Source organism: Eublepharis macularius, chromosome 5, assembly GCF_028583425.1.
Source record: "Eublepharis macularius isolate TG4126 chromosome 5, MPM_Emac_v1.0, whole genome shotgun sequence".
In the NCBI taxonomy this organism is placed as follows: Eukaryota; Metazoa; Chordata; class Lepidosauria; order Squamata; family Eublepharidae; genus Eublepharis; species Eublepharis macularius.
In genome coordinates this window covers 40,501,703-40,522,566 of record NC_072794.1, presented here as the reverse complement: position 1 = coordinate 40,522,566, position 20,864 = coordinate 40,501,703, and the positions used below count along the sequence as shown (strand labels likewise).

Genomic DNA, 20,864 nt, shown 5'->3' with positions numbered 1-20,864 from the left:
CCCAGTAGGGGTTGCCATAAGTCAGCTGTGACTTCACGGCAGTATACACACATAAATAAATATGCACACATTCTAGAATACAACAAGCGGGGGGAATCACATTTCCCCTTCTCTATTATTTCCTCTTCCTTTTTTCTCAAAGCTTTCCTAGCCTGTCCCATGTTCCTGCTTCAATGTCTCCTTCCCATGCACCAGCCATCTTACTTATCTTAGGAAAACTTTGCTCGGTTCCATCTACTCCACCATACCGGTTACTGGCCCAGTTGTGTGGTGTCAGCTGCTGGGCTGGGGCCAGTTACATGGTGGGGAACCCACAAAGACCTCATTTTCCCCTTGCATCCCCCTCCTCACATACTTTTTTCCCTTCTCCCAGCAATCCCTATGTCCTCATGTTTCCACACTTCATTTTCTCCTCCCCTTTTTATTAGCCCACATCTCCAGCTATATTTATTGTTTATTTACTTCATTAATGATGATGATGATAACAACTGCCCTTATATACCACTCTTCTAGACAGATTAGTGCCCCAACCTGAGCAGTGAACAAGTTAGTGTTATTATTATCCCCACAATAGAGCTGGGGAGCTGAGGCTGAGAGGAATGGCTTACCCAGGCCACCTACTGAGCTCATGACAGTAGTGGGATTCGAACCATTAGAGTGCTGATTCTCAGCCAAACCACTTAACCGCTGTGTTGCACCTTTTTACACAATGAGGATGCAAAGCAGCTTACATCATTCCTCTTTCCTTCATTTATCCTCGCAACAACCCTATGAGGAAGGTTAGGTTGAGAATTTGTAAATGGCCCAAGATCACCCAGTGACCTTCCATGACAGAATGGAGATTTGAACCTGAGTCACCCAGATCCTAGTTTGAAACTAACCAATACATCACACTGGCTTTTGTGGAGTGGATGCTGTTGTAGCATGCAGCTGGGCCTGAGTCATGAAAGTTGTGTGATAGCAAATTATCCAGTGGTTGCTAGTGGACCTGGCTCTAATGAGTCTTCCCTCGAAGGCCAAAAGAGGCCTGGAAAGGGTCTGGTCCCTCCCTCTACCTTTTACTGAAAAAAAAACAAGGATTGAAGTTTGACAAGACTGTTGTTGCTACAGGTGCTCCTTTTATCATTTGAGAGGATGTTCCCCAATATTCTTCAATGATTTCAGATGTTTCTGCAATCCTGGTGGCTTTTTCAGGCTTGTAGAAAGATGTCTTGTTTGTCCATTTCTCTAAATTACCAGATTTAAGTATTCACAGATTGGGCTACATTAAGAATTAATGCTATTAAATACTAACCATTAAATGTGTGTGTATACTGCCCTCAAGTCATAGCTGACTTATGGCAACCCCTGGTGGTTTTCTTGGCAACAGACTATCAGAGGTGGTTTACCATTGCCTACCTCTGCAACCCTGGTCTTCTTTGGAGGTCTCCCATTCAATTACTAACCAACCCAATACTAAATATTAAATTAAATTAAAAGTTAGCTGGAGACGACATTTTGATGCACCCATCCAATTAAAGATATATGTAAAAGTTCCTAATTTTTTTGTACACACTCCCCCCAGGTTTTGCTGAATTCATGTAAAGTGGGTGTGGGTATATAGTAGGAGATTATTTAAAATACAGCATAATGCATGAGCCAGTGGGGAAATGAGTTACCCCCTCCATTGACACTATGTATGATTCAGCAGGAAACCTGAATCAGCACACAGATCTTCCTCCACCCAATTTAGTTTGTCCCTTCATGACTGAACCAAACATGTTGGCATTCTTTTTCATTTGCAAATACTAAACTGTTTAGACGTTTCTTTGTATTTTCCTGCAGGTACTGTGGCTATAGATTTGCAAGACACAGGCTGCAGATCTTCCGGTGGGGCTACCCTGACACTTCCTTCAGAGGCTGGAAAAGAAGTCCGAAGGCCTAGCATAGCTCCAGTTTTAGAGGTTGCTGATTCTTCAGCACTTCATACCTGTGACCTCTTAAGTGACCAGTCAGAAGATGAAACAACTCCCTCAGATGAAGAAATTTCAAATGGCCTAGAGTATGTTCATGTCACATAATTAAACCTACATGTTTAAAGAAGCATGAAATTGGGGAAGAAAATTACTTGTCTATGATGGAGAGTGTTAAGATTTTCATCGGACACAGTCATCAACATTCTTCAAGATATATGCTAAAGGGTAGAATTCTAGAAAAATCAAGAAACATAACATCAAAATTCTGCATCTTAATATAGCTTTACTACATATACATTCTAAAATTAAAAGTGCATTGTGGGGGAAAGCTAAGAGTCAGATCATACGATCATGCATTTCTAATGTATCTTGTAGCATCAGTTAAAAGCTGGAGAGGAAGAACACAACTAGTCCAGTAGACTCGTGCTTTACTGGCCTCCAATACAACAATCACTTTTCCTCCTGAGAACATGATAAGTATTAGCAGAATGAGCCTCATTTGGGAGGAGACAGGTTTTTGCAGGATTAAAGCAAAAGAGCACAACGTATGTACAAAAAGGTGATAGGTGAGAAGTCAGTTTGCAAGCAGCCAAATAAGACTGGGATGAGCCACATAAAAAATGCAGTTTCATATTGATGTTGGAATCTTAGAATTTGTATAGGATGGATCAAAAGGGATAGACAGAAAAGCTAGAGACATCAGGAAGTAACACAAAAACAGTAGGAGCAGCAGGGCCTGGACAATGGGACCAGAGAAACAGTATTGTCCAATTTGGTGACCTCTACTGGGCTGTTAAAGAGAGATAAGAGTTTTCCAAGCTGCTTTCTTGCAATCCTATGCCAAGTAACGGGGATAGTAAAACCAATAAATAAACTTCCACATAACAGAGCGCATAGGGTATGAAAATACATAGTATTGTTACTCATAACTGATAATGTTAATAAGGATGGATTCTTTCCTGTTTTTAGGTATCTAAAAGGCTATCCCCCTTACTCCCCGTATATAGGAAGTTCTCCCACCTTTTGCCATTTGCTTCATGAAAAAGTGCCATTTTGCTGTTTAAGGTTAGATAAGGTAAACACACTCTTGTTTCATATAGTTGTAACCAAAACTTTTTATGATACACATGTTACTTGTTTTTGTTTCTTTGCTGTACATTAATAATGTTTGACCATGATTATGTTTGGAGCCAAACAGATTTAATGCTGTCATCAAGATGCTGTTTTAGACATGCTTATATTTGCATTGCTTATAGATGGCCATGTATTTAGGAATTTTGTGGCTTTGGTTCTACATAAAGATGGTCTAATTACACCAAAACATGTTGTTTGGAAGGCAGCAGCAAATTCAGCCACCACTGTGGAATTTTTGACAAGGAAAAATTTCTCTCAAAATCTGGACAAGGCTTTGGGACCATAGTATGATCAGTGGATTCTTTTGGACCTCAGAGTTTTCATGAATCTTGAAGAATAATAGAACTTTATCTTATTTACATGCATTTAAGGCTCTATCCTGATTAAACCAATTATTTATTTATTTATCAAATTTTATTCTGCCATTCCATTCTTCCTGGATCCCATAGCAGTTTACAAAGCAATTAAAAAAACCTTAAGATTACAAAGTGTAAGATCCTTTAAAATCACAAAATAAGAACTAGATTAACAATGCAATCTTAAACAGAGTTATTCCAGTCTAAGCCCATTGGTTTCAGTGGACATAGACTGGAGAAACTCTGTTTAGGATTGCTCTGCCCTTGTGTCAATAAATATATCAATGAATCCGTCATTAGGACATGTATGCACACACATGTTAAGCTGAAATGTGTCAGAAATTCATGCCTCGTATCAGAAATTACAGCAAAATGATACCAAGAAATGTTAGGATGAAACATTTCTGTTTTAAAGATTAAAATGTGAGTTTTAGTAGACTATAACAGAATGCAAAACTAAAGACTCTTCTTGTTTTTTCATTTGAGAGCATCAGGCATGGGGAAGAATTTCAAAATTTGTGCATTTTCATTCATGAAGCAACATTTTGTAGAGCAGATAAATCTGAATTTGAATGAATGGCTGAGGATGTATTGCTCTCACATTCTTCTTACAGCATCTATTGTGAATTTGAGGCCATTGTTTGTCTTCATTTGCTGTTTTTAGGGATGCCAGCATAACTATTATGAAGATGCCAAAGCCTATGGATTCAAAAACAAAATTATCATTGTTGCTGCAGAGACTGCTGGAAATGGCCTCTACAACTTTATAGTTCCGCTCAGGGCTTATTATAGACCAAAGAAAGAACTCAATCCAATAGTCTTACTACTGGATAATCCGTAAGTGGGTTTTTTTTAAAATTGGTTCTTGTATCACACACAAGGGCACAGGACATGTTGTGTTATGCCTGCAGGGGGTGAGCCCATTGAATAAAATGGGGATTACTTCTGAGTAGATCTGCTTAGGATTGCTTCCACTGTTAATTAATTTTATTAAATGAGTAGTTTTAAGTTGGAAGCATTTTGACATCGAGTCTTTGAAGGTGGTCACAAAGAAGAGACATACAAGATTTATTTTAAAGATAAATTCAACTGCCTTGGAAACCTAGCCACTAGCATGAAACATTTTTGGTTCATTACATGAAGTTTGTAATGTTACTGCTGGATAGGATATGATGCTAAATTTCATATTAAAAAATTCTTCATCATAGATTATTTATACAAAAAATAGGCTGTCCTTTAAACTGACAGTTTCCCTTTTCTCAAATAAAATTATAACAACAAACAAAACTAACCTGGTACACCCCTGAAGTTTAGCAAGGTTGTTTCATAATTTGTTTGTACCGAATATTTTGTATCTCACTTTTCTCTCCAATGGATACTCAAAGTGTCTGACAAAAAATACTCAATTTAAATAAACAGTTTAAATGAACAAAACACAGTTTAAATAAACAGAAAAAGGTGTGTAGACAGGAGATGGGGATATTGTTCTCCATCCAAATGATAAACAACACTTTCTTCTGCTTGATAAAAGTTCCTTTAACATTTTCACAAAAGAATGGCTTTCACCACTGACACAGAAACAGAACAAGTTATCCTTCACAGGCCAGCAACCTTTGTATTAATACGTTTCTTACCTTTGTGAGCCATAGCATGGTACTGCCAACCTTCACTGGCTGCAGTTCTTAAAGTTATGGGTTTTTTAGGGAGGGGGTTAAAAACTTTTTCTAGTGCTGCTCTCTAGTAACCATATTGTGTAACTTGCCTCTAAACTATCCTTTGTGCTTTACCTTTGCAAATGTCACACAGTACTGGAATTTGGAACCACAGTGCCCTCTAGTGCTTGCACTGCATTCTATTATTGAGGCTCACTTTTTCTATATCATATGATTTTTAAAGTATAATTTTCCCATATTCTCCTAAGTAAACTTCATTATATCGACTCTCTCTCTGATATTTTGACACCATATTGAAGGGTTCTTAAAGTACGGCCAGTCATCATTGCAATATAGAATTTGCATGTGACTTTTGCTGATCATGTACCTTGGCTCCTGGCAGCAGAACATTGCCTCTGTCTTCACCAAAATGTATTGATCACCATCCCGCACCAACTTAAATATGCTTAAGCCTCATTAATTTCTATCAAGTTGGAGTACAATAAGTTCTGGCTCTTCTGTTGGGAGGTATATGAAAACCTTTGTGTAGTGCTTGATCTTTGAGGGCTCTAGGCAAACCTCAAATGACCAACATGCACGTTTGGATCATTCTAAGATACATGACAATGGAACACAGATAAAACCACGATTCTCAGCAGTTACTGTTTGATAAGTGATTCCTCATTTTATCTTAAAGAATTAATTTTGTATTTCTAAGCAGCTTTAAAAGTCTTTAAATTAATTAGCACAGTTTGGTGTAGTGGTTAAGAGTGCAGGACTCTAATCTGGAGAACCGGGTTTGATTCCTCATTCCTCCACTTGAAGCCAGCTGGGTGACCTTGGGCTAGTCACGGCTCTCTGGAGCTCTCTCAGCCCCACCCACCTCACAGGGTGTTTTGTTGTGGGGATAATGGTAACATACTTTGTAAACCGCTCTGAGTGGGTGTTAAGTCATCCTGAAGGGTGGTATATAAATCAAATGTTATTATTATTATTTATTATTTTGAGATAATAACTTCATAATCCTCTTCCATGTAAATGTTTGTGGTGCTCTTCACATACACAGTTGTTTGTGTGGGGGGGTATATGTGGAGAAGGTACCACTTGTCCATGATATGATCCCAAATGGCTGGATACAAGATGTGAATAGCTCAGTCAAATGAACTGTGAAGATAACATGAATCTTTCCCCCCAAATCAGCATACTTGTGGTGGGCCACCAAACTTGAGAGAAATACCTACGCAGTGTGCTTATCCCTTGTGGTTGTACCATTCACACAGTAGAAAAGAATAAAGCGGCAATTGTCTGAAAACCATTTGGAGTACAGGTGCTTATCAGCTATGCAGCATGAGCTCATGTTTTTCTTAGATTCTACTGATTTCCAGGAGAATGGCATCACTTTCGTCCAGTCAGATCCTTGCAAAGGAGGAGCACAAAGGTCTCTTGGCCAATCAACTTTGAACACAAGCTACAGAGAGCCACCATTTTCCTTTGCTCTTTTGTGGGGGTGGAGCCATTTTTCTCTTCGGGTAGCAGCTAGGGATACCTTGTTCAGCACGCCATGTAATTGGAAACTTTAGTCCAATTCCCCTGAAACTTGAGGGTCTTTAATGGACAGATAGCTCTAGTACCACTACAGTTTTGGTGGCATTTGGTTAAAAAGCACCGCTGAAAAAAAATCCCCCATGGCAGATCAACAGGATGGGATTGGGTGTTCTGACTCACTTTCTGAAAGGAAACAAACAACAGACCACAGCAAAGAAGGATGGCAAATGTAGAGTTTTCAGTAGAAAGATTGCTAGTCAGTCACTGTAAGAGTAGAAAAATGAATTGAATGCAGACAGTTTGTGTTTTTTTAATGTTGATGGCCAGCTGGAGGTCTCCTGCTAGGCTGCTTCTTGACCTTCGTTTTAGAAATCAGTATAGAGAAATGTGGCTGTGCAGAGTGGGGCCTATTTCAGGGGTCTGTAAAATTGACCCTCTTTGCTCAAACTGCCTTAAACTTTGGGAAGTCTTTAGATTAGAGGGAGGACTGTGTTCTGTGCCAATTTGGTGTCATTATCTTTGCAAACAGATACCCCGGATCTTTATACAGATCCCCCATTGAAACTAATGGTCCCAAAGAAAAACTACATGGACCTGACTCCCAATCCGGTAATGTCTCACCCAGAATCACAGTAAAAACCACCCTGTCTGAAGCCCAGCTCCAAAATAAACACTAATTTTTTCTCAGTGTGTCACCACATGATGATTCTCACCCATCAAGGAAAAGATGTTTTTATGCAGCTAGTGCAACATATGTTAGGCTCCGATATTTGACAGTAAATTGACATTAAGGAAAGTTTTTGTATATGACAGTACTGTAAATCTATTTTAGACATTTTTTCTTTGGTATGTACATATAATTGTTGCTTTTTTTCTTGAGTAACGCCACCACTGTCAAAGATTATAACTTGACAAGTGGTTCCTTGCATTAGTATAAAGAATCAGTGTTCTTTCTCTGAGTTGGTTTAAAACTGTCTTTTAATTAATTAGCATTGATAACTGCGGCTTCCATACAATTATTGTGATATTGTCTTTCACTTTATGACCCATCTGCTGCTCAGGCCAGATATGCATTTTCTGGATGCAATCTGTTGGTTTCCAATGGTTTACTACATGGTGGGCTCTATTGACAAGTAGGTAAAATAATCCTTGGAAAACTAAATATTGTATCATTTTGTGATGTGCAGTGATGTGTAATTGCATGTATTTCTGTGGTGTTAATATTTAAGTAGTGTCTCTGCATGCATTATGATTCCGTAGCCTTCTGAAGCCTTGAGATGTTGACAAAAACCTAAACTAGAATGGGAAGATACAAAGTCCCAGTCTCACCAGCAGACATGTGGATCATTAAGACTTGGCAGGGGCGGATACAAGTTGATTTGAGAAGAAGCTCAGTTATGTGTGGACAATTAGAGCAATAGCTGGCTGTCAGGAGTAAATGTAAGTCTCTTTCTAAGTTGCAAAGACAACTCTTTTAAGACTGCAAAAATACATTAAGGATCTAGTAGCAATCCTTCAACATATGGGTAGGACCTGCTAACAGTATATGATGGCTGATTAGACATTTTATGAGGGTACAGAAGACACATGAAGACATTCTCCAAAACAAGTTTAAATCATGTGGGAGTAAAGTAGATAAGAGAACTGTACTTGAGACTTCTTCCCTCCCCTCTTTTTTTCTTATTCTTATGCAGAAGATGTTATGGTCAGTCTATACAACCACAGTATTATTGCTTCCATGAACTGTTTTTAGAGTTGGATATATACAAACTTTTAATGAATAGTCTAATTTCCAATTGCTGATATGTTCCTGAAAACCAGATAAGGTTTTCTGTGAACATGTGCCTTGTCTTCAGAAATAATTTGCCTTTGACAAAACAGGGAATATGTTTTTGTCTCAGCAAGCTTTTAATTCGAGCAGAGCTGAAACTTTTTAAAAAGTTTTGTTTCTGCCTCTGTTATTGTCAAAAAGCCTCTTCCTTTTTGAAGGGCTTTTGCCTGCCACTCGAAATCTTGTCTATTTTTTGTCTGCATCCTGGGAGGTAGAAAGAAAAATGGAAAAGCTGATTTTAATAATAACATTATAATAACATTAGATTTATATACCGCCCTTCAAGATGACTTAACACCCACTCAGAGCGGTTTACAAGGTATGTCATTATTATCCCCACAACAAAACACCCTGTGAGGTGGGTGGGGCTGAGAGAGCTCCAGAGAACTGTGACTAGCCCAAGGTCACCCAGCTGGCTTCAAGTGGAGTGGGGAATCAAACCTGGCTCTCCAGATTAGAGTCCTGCACTTTTAACCACTACACCAGGTTTCTGGGAATTTTGGAATCTCTGGGCTAGCCCACAGAGTTCTTGTGCCCTGGGGCAAAGGAAGTGGGTAGTCCTTTAGTTTGCTTGATCAAGCTCAGGGAAGCTCTCCAAGTAGATTAGGCTGTAGCACAGGTAGAATAGTCTTTCATATTCTCTGTAAAACTCCCCCTTAGCCCAAGAGACTTTAAGAAGGGCTGGAGGATCCAGCTAAACCAAGGTTGTTTCCAGTCCTGTGGGAAGGGGGAAGGGCTCATAAAATGAGAGTCTGCCTAACTTTTTTGGTCACACTATTTCAGGAATTTCCCTGAACTTCCTTAAGTACACTCTAGGATTACACAGCCTCTCTGCTTCTGGAGTCCTGTAGCCTCCCTGAACAGGGCCCTGAAAACATAGTTCAGGGATTGCAAAATTCCGCAGAGCATTAAAAACTGGCTTTTGCATAATTCCTCTTTGTGTAGCTGGACAAAAAGCAGGGGGAAAAAACTATTTTCAGTTTTCATGCACTTCAGTTGTTTGATGAAGCAATCCTCCTCAGTGAACACGTTCGTTTTAACACGAGCTTTTAAGACACACTCATTTGGCTCGGCTTAATTGCTTCTTCTGCCTGAGCAGCTACTTACTTTTGACTGTTTGATTGTGGTTTTGATTATTTTATGCCTTACTGGGGAGGATCTAGTCACGCTGCTCAGCAAAGCCTGAAGCCTTCCTCCACTTACAACAGTAATAATGACAGTCACCAAGTAGATCCGGCCACTCCGGCCTGAGCTGTGCAAGCTGGAGGAAAGCTTCAAACATTGCTGTTAGAAATGGACCTGATTTCTAAAAGAAGAGTAAGATTTTGATATTTTAAATATATAATTTATATTTTTACAAAATTAAAATTTTTGCATGTTTTAAGGTCAAATGTCTTGCCAGCTAAAGGACATAGATGCACCTCTACACTGAAGCATTCTCCCCAATAGGTTTATCTGTGTATGACAGAGAAACAAGAAGCTGAGATTTTTACATATACAGATGTAGGGGAAATATAAACTGGGCCACATTTGCTTCTAAATGGCTCCTGTTATAGGGCAAAATGAGTAGCCAGCCATCAGGACCATTGAGCCAGGGTGGTATAGTGGCTAGAGTGATTGACTAGGATCCAGTCACATACTGTCAGCCTCACCTACCTCGCAGAGTTGTTGTGAGGATAAAATGCAGGAGAGGAGAATGATGTAAGCTGCTTCGGGTCCCCATTGGGGAGAAAGTCAGGGTGTAAATGAAGTAAAATAAATATAACATGAGTAATAGGGGGAGGAACCTGTCTGGTAGTCCCGGCAGCCAAGGAATAGGCTTAGCCCTTGTCATAGTGCACTTTTCAAAAACTTTCTCTGATATAAGTAAATGTTTGTCATTCTCTCCTGTGGGAAAAAGTTCACTGCTGCGCCCAGGGAATGCACTGGCAAGGGAGGGAGTGTGTGTTTGTGTGTGTGTGTGTGTGGGGGGGGTCTCTACTATCCTTGGCCCTTGGTTGCCAATCAACAGTTCAGTGGGGACACAGAATCCCCTCTAAAATCCCCCCACTGCAATCATGCGCTGCCCTTCCACATGTAACAGTGCTGCCACCATGATAGACCTTTTCCTAATTATATGCAAAGCGCGAATCTAACTTAATTTCAGTTTTATAGGAATATGGCCTTTATATATGAAGAGCATTTGGGTGTTTTCCTTTTTTCACTTTCTCTCTCCCTCCGAGCAGATGGGAAAAAAACAATGCTACTCTGTGTCTTTGCAGTTCGTCATATGCATGGAGGCTTTTTATTTAAATATCAGTTGATGCTAGCCACATTCTGATTTTCTGGGTAACATCCTGCCAATGCATTTCCCCTCTTCTGACCTCATTCATCAGCTTCTTCACTAACATATGTGCACTCATGAATAAGACCCATCAATGTGAATAGCATTATGACAGGTTTGTCATCTTAACTGTTTGGCAGATTGTGTTGTCCGGGCCTTCTCCAGATGGCGCTTTGATGAGTTTATAATAAATGCTCTGTTGAAAACCGGCTTAACTCAAAGAAGCTCTTAAAAGCAAATCCAGATCTAAAAGGAAAGTGATCAGCAAAGCAGTTTCATTCTTTATCACCAAAGGTGCAGTCATGTATAGCCTGTGGGTAGCCTGCTCAGAGCTCTAGGACTCCAACAGAGCCCTCTTCTCCCTATCATGGGTGCTGACATTCTTCCACCATACTACTAGGAATACGTCAACACAACCAGACCATTTCTTCCAAGGCAGGTGGACAGGTGCCTTCTCTACAAGCAACCATAAGGCTGTTCTTTCTTAGGCCTCTCAAGACACTCCCAGGAAAGGCAAGAACAGAGCCATGCATGACACTTGGAAGAGAACAAACTAGAGATGTAGAAGTTCCATATCCATAACTTTGTTGCATGTGAGGGTTTGCAGAATTACACCGAAAACCCCTCAATATGGTGAATATTATCTAATGCAACAGGAAAGAGCCAAGCAACATACTATGACTGGAGTGCTCTGCATACCAGCAGCCCCTTCTAAAGACCCATATCTAGAAGTTTTACCAATTGCAACCATATCAGTCAGAGGGGAAATAAAATCTCCAACTGATTGATGAAATAGATAATTGTTTGAAGTGCAATGGAAATAAGTACAGACATCTAAACATTCTTCTGAGCAAATAAGGGATCCTAAACACACAAAACAGGAATTGAGGGAGCTCAGTTGCTCAGAATTCAATGGAAACCACTTCTAAGTAAACACGCTTAGGATTACACTGTGTGGAAGAGACAAATAGGCATTGTTATAGTCAGGGCTTTTTTTCTGGGAAAAGAGGTGGTGGAACTCAGTGAATTGCCCTCAGAGAAAATGGTGACATGGCTGGTGGCCCCGCCCCCTGATCTCCAGACAGAGGGGAGTTAAGACTGCCCTCCACACTGCTCAGCGGCGCGGAGGGCAATCTAAACTCTCCTCTGTCTGGAGATCAGGGGGCGGGGCCACCAGCTATGTGACCATTTTCAAGAGGTTCCGGAACTCCGTTCCCCCGCGTTCCCCCTGAAAAAAAGCCCTGGTTATAGTCTCACCCTACTTTTGCTCTCCTATGATTTTATTCTTCACAAACCTATTTTTTCCAAGGGCATCATCCTGGCTGAACTTAATTAAAATAGCAGCCATTGTTTTCATAATAGGTGCCAATTTTCAAGTATGTATAATCCAAGTGGGATCATCATAATGGTTGGAAACTGTGTAGGAGGAATCTTCCCTGTCATGGAAATTAGATTCTGAGGCTGTAAAACCAGTGAACATAATATCCCAATTAAGTCATTACAATGCAGACAAATACTACATTTATAATGCAATATCATTTGAAGATGCACTCTGCTAGCAAGCTATGGCAAAGACAGAAAATTGGCCATGTGTAGGAGTGGGACATCTCCCTCGGACTTTGTTGTGGGTTTTTATGCCAGAGGTGTAAATACGGTGAAAATTAACTGAAAGACTTCAGCCAGGGGAAAGACTCAAAGAACTTTTGACTATAGATACTTAATTAAATTATGGATCTGGTCAGATGCCACCCATCGTCTCATGATTCCAGGAATTAAAAATTAATACTCTGACAGATATCTAAACCAGTGCTATAAAAACTAATGAATAGAGATCATTTTGGTAAAAGGAAGGAGATTGTGGCCGTTTGGCCTCAATGCTTAGCTTTTCAAATATTATGTAAATATGTGTCTAATATCAGCATTTAATGATTTAAACAACATATCTTTACCGTGTAGCCTAATATACTTGAATGTATAGATGGCCCCTGTTAGCCAGTCAGTCACCACTGACAATATTCTGTGATGGGTTAAACCCAGCGTTTTACAAATTTCCTACCCTCAGGTGAATTTTTTACACATTCATTAATTTGCTGAGACACTTTGCAGAGGATTCTGGGACACGTTCTGTTACATATACTCAGTTTGCAGAGGATGTTGGGGAAGCCTGTTGGGCTTTACCGTTGCCCCATGTGAGATAGGAACACGTTACTGAATGTGCCCAACATTACTCTGTAGCTGTGTGGTGTAGAATATAAGAATGCCAAGCAACTCTTGTCTCAAGTCTCTTGAGACTTCACTTCATGAGTAAAAGTTCTTTATTGATAAGCTGCCAGTATCATACACTTATGCCATCCTTGCTAGAACTGGCAGCTACAGACAAGTATCAAGCAGATATAGGTTCCCCAAGGCTACTCCTAATCCCCCCCCCCTTCTAACAGTCCTCTAACTTTACAAGCAGGAAAACAGACCGTGTGATTCATGGACTTCTCAAGGTCAGACAGGCTCCCATACTCTGGAGAGATTACAACAGGAACACCTCCAGTTGTCAGTTTCCCACCCCGACATTAAATAACCTTCAGCTGCAAGCGGTATTGAATATGACAGGTGATCCTGAGCACCTGACATAGAAGATTGGTGGTGGTGGATGAGGAACTTGTTTACCACTACTGGTCTTCTAATCAGGGAACTCATAAATGTAGGAGTCGCTCCTAGAAACACCGTTTGAAAGCCATTGCATTAAAGCCCTTGGTGGTAATGATGGAGAGTACCCTCAAGTCATAGCTGACTTATGGTGACACCTGGTGGAATTTTCATGGCACGAGATTAACAAAGTTGGTTTGCCATTGCCTGTCTCTGCAACCTTGTCTTCGGTGGAAGTCTCCCATCCAATTATTGACCAAGGCTGACCCTATTTAGCTTCCAAGATCTGATGAGATCCAGCTAGCCTGGGCCATCCAGGTCAGTGCTGAATACCCTTTGATATCTTTTCCTAAACTTCTTTGTAAATTTTGTAAAATTCTTTGTGGATGCTTCCAGTGAGATAAAGGTGATGTGGAACTGGTATCTAGAATGCATTGATCTGTTAACTGTTGATAACATCTAAGAAAACAAAACAAGCTCCAAATTTCCCGTTGGCTGCAATGGCTGGGGAGATACGTTAATCACATATATGCACTTCAGCAACAACAGCTATAGCTGTGTCTATTATTTCCCCACTTTCCAACATCATTTATATATGTTCAGGGAGACATTGTGATAATTGCTTTGATCCTTTCTAGTTTGGTGTTAGGCATGGCTATGGTACTGAAAAAGCCATGGTTACACTGGTGGATGAGCTGCTCTGGGAAATGGAGGTATGACCCTATTGATTCCCCTGGACTTCTTGGTGGCTTTCAGTACCATTGTTTATGGTATCTTTCTGGGCCACCTTCCAGGATTGGTATTAGGAGGCACCACTCTGAGGTGGTTTCAGTCCTACTTTTCAGTAGGTTTTAGAGGGTGGCAGTGGGGGCTGTTGCTCATCTCCGTGGTCTCCTTGGCCTCTAACCTACATAGAATTTCTGGAAATTTCTAAAGAGTCTTACGTGGGTAGTTGTGTTGGGCTGTGTGGCTTCTGCTGTAGCAGCGAGTCCAGTGGCACCTTAAAGACCAACAAGATTTCCAGAGTATATGCTTTCGAGAGCCAAAGCTTCCATCATAAGAGGACTGACATCATTTCTGGGTTTTCTCAGGAAGTGATGTCATACATTGGCTCGATACTGATTTTTTTTGTTTATTTTTCTCCTGCTGCTGCTCTGGCCAGTGGCAAGAAGAAGGTTACCAGAGGGATGTCTCACTCCATAGTGAGAGGCCTGGCAACTCAAAGCCAAGGGGATCCTGCAAGGTTCCGTCTTGTCCCCCCTGCATTTCATCATCTACATGAAGCTGCTGGGTTGTCACCAATAAGCAGATGAAAGTCATCTCTTTCTCACACTTACAGCAGATCTCGGAGAGGCTCTGGAAACCATGGCATGGATAAGTGTTTATAAGCTAAAACTTAATCCTGTCAAAATGAAGGTGCACCTGGAAAAAGAAGGATTGACCCAATTGATGGGGTGAACTCCCTCTAAAGGAACATGGTCATAATTTGGGGATGCTACTCGATCCAGTCTTCCTGTTGGAAAAGGAGGTGGCCGTAGTGGCCAGGAGTGTCTTTAACTAGCTTTGGCTGGTGAATGAACTACAGCCTTTCCTGCCCTCCCTCCCAATGTTACCATGGTGATGCATGTCCTGGTAACACTGAGATTAGACTACTTCAATGCACTGTATCTGGGGCTGCCATTTAAGAGTGTCCAGAAATGCTGCCTTAAGAGGCCTTTAATTAACATCACAAAAAGTGTAATGTACATTTAACGTTTCATTCAGTAACAGAATATTAAGTGGTTCTTGAATCAGAACTCACCATGCCTTGGTTTCACCCATTTTTGAAGCATTATCACCTGGATGAGTGATTAGGAATATTCAAGACCAGTTCCACAACCAGTATAATTTAATTTAACACACACACATGTACATATTCATGCATGCACGCACACACACACTATTATATTCAGTAGAGATCTACCCAATTTTTAGACTTATAATGGCCAAATTACGTTATTGTGTATGCATATGAAGAATGGTTGAAACTCTAACAACAACAACAACAACAACATTCGATTTATATACTGCCCTTCAGGACAACTTAACACCCACTCAGAGTGGTTTACAAAGTATGTTATAATTATCCCTACAACAAAACACCCTGTGAGGTGGGTGGGGCTGAGAGAGTTCCTAGAAGCTCCTAGAAGCTGTGACTGACCCATGGTCACCCAGCTAGCTCCGAGTGGAGGAGTGGGGAATCAAACCCAGTTCTCCAGATTAGAATCCCAAGCTCTTGACTACTACGCCAAACTGGATCTGCAAGATGAATGCTAAGACTATAACATATAATATAGAGTTGGGTGGCTGGTCAATTGATTAGTCAAATATTGTCAATTAATTGCCTTTCTAATTGTGATCAGTAATTTTATTATGGTATTTTATTAGTAGCTAGACCTGGAATGAAAACTGCTTGCCCCCTCTTAACCTGCAGCAGTCAGAGCAGATCTAGCAGCATCACTAAGTCTCACCTATAATCTCCCTGCTATAATCTCAGGCCTCTCAGACAGGACAAATTGTCTTGATGCCTGTTTGTGTGTTATGTGCTGTCAAGTCGTTTCCGACCTATGGTGAATTGTGACGGCCTATAGCTATAGGCGATAAACTCTTTTGGCCTATGGCAACCCTATGAATGAAAGACCTCCAAAACATTCTATCTCTAACAGACCTACTCAGAAACTGCAAACTCTTTTATTGAGTCAAGCCACCTCGTTTTAGGTCTTCTTCTTTTCCTGCTGCCTTCCACTTTTCCTAGCATTATTGACTTTTCCAGAGAATCTGGAAATGGCCCTGGTCTGCTACTGTTACGCAGATTCCCTCTGCCCTCACCAAATAGTGATGAAGAGCTGAGGGGTATGTTGGTCTAGATGTTCTTGTTTGTAGGATGCAGAGAATATAATGTTTGTGCTGATTTGAAGCTTCCAATTAATATTTTTATTTTTTGATCCCTTTGAACTCTTTCACTTTTTTGTTGAGGAGGGGTTGATAATGCTGGGTGTGGAGTTAGGAAATTTAGCCCCCATTCAACACTGATGTTCTGCAATACCAGGTCCATAAATAATAAAACTAGAAAACGGCACAATTATTTTGCAGCAAATGATATGGACCTGGTGTGCATGACTGAGACCTGGGTAAGGGAGGGTGAAACAGTCGCCTTGAAAGAACTGATCCCCCCCCCTGGTTTTTGGTCCTCCATCAGTCCTGGTCAGCCAGGGGGGAGGGGTGGTGATACTTGTTTGAGAGTCTTTCTCCTTCAGACCACTCCCCACCCCAGAGATCTCCAGCATTGATTGTGTGGGCCTAGTGTGGGGTGCCGAGGAGAGTTTGGCTATCTGTGGGGTGTACCGACTGCCTAGCACACCAGCAGATACCCTGTCATGCCTGTTGGAGGTGGTAGTGGGGTGGACCTTGGAGTATCCAAGACTGATAGTGCTGGGAGACTTCAACCTCCACACCGATGGTGCTGCCTCTACTTGGGCTGCGGACCTGGTATCCTCCATGGCCACACTGCGACTCTCCCAGATTGTTTCGACCCCCACACATCAAGCAGGCCACACGCTGGATCTGATCTTCGGGATGGGGATAAATGTGGATCTGGATGCAGTTGAACTGGTGCCATGGTCAAACCACTTGGTTCTGAAGGCTCGGCTGGATATGCCACCCCCCTCCTGCAAGGGCGGCAAGCTTATTTATGCTCGCCCGCGGAGACTTATGGATCCAGTTGGCTTCTGGATTGCTCTGTGGGATCCGATACTCCCTGGTGGTTCATTGGATGAGCTGGTGAAAGACTGGCAAGCCCATCTTTCTGAAGCCATTGACCAAATCGCCCCCGTCGCCCTCTTCATCCCCGCACCAGATTGGCTCCCTGGTATACAGAGGAGCTACAATGGATGAAGTGGGAGCGGAGACGGCATGAGCGAGTGTAGCCTTCACTATATCTTTCCACCGGGCATGTTCCACCAGACATATGGTGGCTCCCACCGGCCACACTAAAGATCTGTCCACCACCCTATATATGAACCTATATATGAGCTAGGCCTTGAAATACAGTATTTTATCATCACCATCTGAAGAGAAGCTGTATTGTATTTATTGTAAAAAGTTGTTTTAATGTTATTTGTATAATGTTTTATTAGTTTTTAACTGTTATTTAAGTAAATTGAAATGTTGTATTCTGCCCTGAGCCCACCTGGTGGGGAGGGTGGACTAAAAATCTAATCTAATCAAAGAAAGAAAGAAAGAAAGAAAGAAAGAAAGAAAGAAAGAAAGAAAGAAAGAAAGAAAGAAAGAAAGAAAGAAAGAAAGAAAGAAAGAAAGAAAGAAAAAGAATTTTCATTCCATGGAAATCAGTTAGCTTTTCCTCTGTCTTCATTCATCTTCCTTGTACCTTCTCAGATAACTTAAAATTTGTCCTCTTTATTGTCTTCCCTTTCAGTAGATACCCCCCATATGTCTTTTGGCTTCTCCCTTATTTCTACATCTTGGATTGTATCCAGACAATTTGTTGTCCAATAGCATCCAGTTCTACTCCATACTACATCCACATGGGTTTGGTCCATGCATAGTCTTTCTGGATGGTCAAAGCAGACCCCTCCACCCCTTTTCACCAGTTGGATTTAATTCTTTGCACTGATAGTGAATGTTTTGCAAAATTCTCATACTGGTCCACCTCACAGGGAGAAAAATAAGTGCTTGAGTGTGAATGCTACCATGAGTATTTAGTTTTGCTTGCTTGTATTAGCATATTTCTCTTTTGTGTTGTTATTCCTTTGCATTGCAAAAGATCCTTTAGATCCAAGAAAATGAATAGTTTCCATCAGTGTTCTCATAATTTGGATGAGGAATGATTGATTGGGAGAGACTGATTCCTGCTGTTGTGGTGATTTGTTGTTTCTTTGGCATGGGCTTAGCTGCTGTCATTAGAGAGCTGCTGATATCTTCTCTATGGTGGTTTCACATATTTTTGTGGAAGCAAGCCTGGATTTGCCATACAGTTCAGAAACCTTCCTTGTCTAATGTTCTTGCATTATACATGTTTGCAAACATGTGTATTCCATTAATGCTTGATGCTTTTAAGAATAGATTTACAAAATAAAGAATGGAATGTGTGAAACAGCCGTCTAATTGAGACAGTCGTCTTCAAAGAATAAATAATAAAAGAAGAGATGGGGTGAGGAGAATAAATTATGTCAGGCATTCTCAAACAGTCTTCCTATAGGAATGGAGAACTTCCATGGGCCAGGAAGCCATTGTAAGGAGTGGCAAAATAATGCTGCTTGGTCAGAAGAATGCAATTTCATGTAAGGGTTACTCACATTTGATTTAAACCAACCAATCCTATGGCAGAGCAATCTAAACCCATTGATGCCCATGGGCTTAGACTGAAGTAAGCCTGCACAGGATTGCATTTTTAATATATTAAAATGGGTTCAGGTTATCCTAATATCCCGCTCAGCCCCCACTCAGCCTTTCCTCTGCTATATGCAGCCTTCCTCCAGTGCTAGAGGCTCTTTTGCTGGCAGCCATCAGTGATAGGATACAAGCCAATATGTATGGAGAGGTAATAGTTTACTAAGATTTTTTTTAAAGGACGTGTTATACCAGTCATCCTTCATAGCAGCCAGTGGAGTTATTCCCTGTGGGCTGTCAGGTATAGTGATTTATTCACTTCATTGCTTTACTGATGTCGGCAGTAAAGTTGTCAAGAAAGATAAGGAAATTGACATAATATTTGGCTCCCTGTTGACAAATAGAGTGCTGGTCTTGGAAGGTGTGTTCCTTCCCAGTTGCCCTTCCCCTTAAGAGTTGTTGAATATTATGCCAGCTCAGAAATTAACTAGTTAAATTGAACCAGAGTGTGAAATTGTGTTTTGAAAAGAATTTTCAGTCATGGGTTAAGGGAACTGCTGCTCAGCTTAGGTGTTAACTAATTGCTTAAGCGGGGGAAACATGGGAGAATGTGCAGTCCTCAAGTGTTGGGGGGGGGTTCCAGTTTTAAAAAAAGGTTAATGGGGAGCCAGCATTAGGTTTCTATTGGCATTTTAAGGAGCTAAGTCACACAATCTTTGGACATATGGTAACCATTAGAAAAACCAGGTGGAAAAACCAGAGGCATACATTGATTTCTAGCTACTCTGCTGCATAAGGTCCTGCAAGTTGACTGTTGTCAGCTGCTACCATGTGCAGTGCTCAGCTTTTGGCACACAGAGAGCCAAGCTACAAGTGACATCTGACACAGGTTGGACACTTGTCAGCTTCCCTCAAGTTTTGATGGGAAATGTAGGCATCCTGGTCTTGCAGCTGTAATGGAGAGCCATGCTGTAAAACCAGGACGCCTACATTTCCCATCAAAACTTGAGGTAAGCTGACAAGTGTCCAACCTGTGTAAGGCATCACTTGTAGCTTGGCTCAGAGATACAGCTGGAGCTGATTCCTGCACTTCACAGTGTCTTAAGCAATCAACATACCACAGCCAGGGAACCAGACTTGGATGTTTTTCAAACAGCCACTTGTAACATATGTGGTCATCAGTTAGCCCTAAGGGTCCTATGATCCTAAGGATTGACAGTCATTTAGAATGAGCTATGAATGCATTTTTTTGATGTTACTTAACTCTTTTCTGTCTTGATAAAAGCCTAGATGATTTACTAAGGTGTGGCGTGACATTTGCTGCCAACGTGGTGGTGGTGGATAAGGAAAGCACTATGAGCGCGGAAGAAGACTACATGGCAGACGCGAAGACCATTGTAAATGTACAAACCCTTTTTAGGTAAGTGGTTGAGCAACTATGACATTCTTTATGTGCCTTGGTTAGAAAGGACAATAAGATTCATGTTAGAATTAGGTCCAAATGTACATTAATTTTCTTTCTTTCTTTCTTTCTTTCTTTCTTTCTTTCTTTCTTTCTTTCTTTCTTTCTTTCTTTCTTTCTTTCTTTCTTTCTTTCTTTCTTTCTTTCTTTCTTTCTTTCTTTCTTTCTTAGTTATAAAATGCACCAGTCTCTATAAAAATACCCAGTGATATATAAATGTGCAAATATCAAGCACAAAAATAACATTCATATTAAAAAGCCATATCATAAAATAAATACCAGCGGTCATGTTGTAAGGAAGTTCAGAATCAGAACATTTAGAACATGTTCACCCAATGTCTGAACATACAGAGTGATAAAAGCCTTAAACTTTTATCAAGACATAAAATACATTTCAACAATGCATCTCAACAGATCCTATAAAATCTGGTTTGAGAAGTAGTATGACTTGGGTTCAACCTAACATTTCCACAGAAAGAAGGATTTCCATCCACAGAAACACGACTTTCCCGCTCTCCCTTCCATAGCAGCATGAGGGGGGAGTTGGAGGTCTGACACCAGTGGTGGGGAATCTGTGA

The 20,864-nt window shown here is 40.9% G+C and overlaps 1 protein-coding gene and 1 long non-coding RNA gene across 8 annotated transcripts in view; one reads left to right on the top strand and one right to left on the bottom strand.

The window, feature by feature from the left end:
• Window positions 1-5,132, bottom strand: part of LOC129331378 (uncharacterized) — a 40,735-nt gene extending 35,603 nt beyond the window's left edge. For 2 of the 4 annotated variants that reach the window (XR_008597123.1, XR_008597124.1), the window contains exons 1-2: window positions 5,080-5,132; window positions 2,108-2,188 (exon numbers count right to left, since the gene is read on the bottom strand). This is a non-coding gene — a long non-coding RNA (uncharacterized LOC129331378). Of the gene's footprint in view, window positions 1-2,107; window positions 2,189-4,737; window positions 4,772-5,079 lie in introns of those variants that run through there. The other 2 variants (XR_008597120.1, XR_008597121.1) reach the window with 2 other exon arrangements.
• Window positions 1-20,864, top strand: part of KCNT2 (potassium sodium-activated channel subfamily T member 2) — a 305,206-nt gene that overhangs the window by 235,216 nt on the left and 49,126 nt on the right. For 2 of the 4 annotated variants that reach the window (XM_054981909.1, XM_054981905.1), the window contains 5 exons: window positions 1,825-2,041; window positions 2,925-3,030; window positions 4,110-4,282; window positions 7,704-7,775; window positions 20,110-20,244. In XM_054981909.1, coding sequence (XP_054837884.1) covers window positions 1,825-2,041; window positions 2,925-3,030; window positions 4,110-4,282; window positions 7,704-7,775; window positions 20,110-20,244 — 703 coding nt within the window. The remainder of the gene's footprint in view (window positions 1-1,824; window positions 2,042-2,924; window positions 3,031-4,109; window positions 4,283-7,703; window positions 7,776-20,109; window positions 20,245-20,864) is intronic. The other 2 variants (XM_054981907.1, XM_054981906.1) reach the window with 1 other exon arrangement.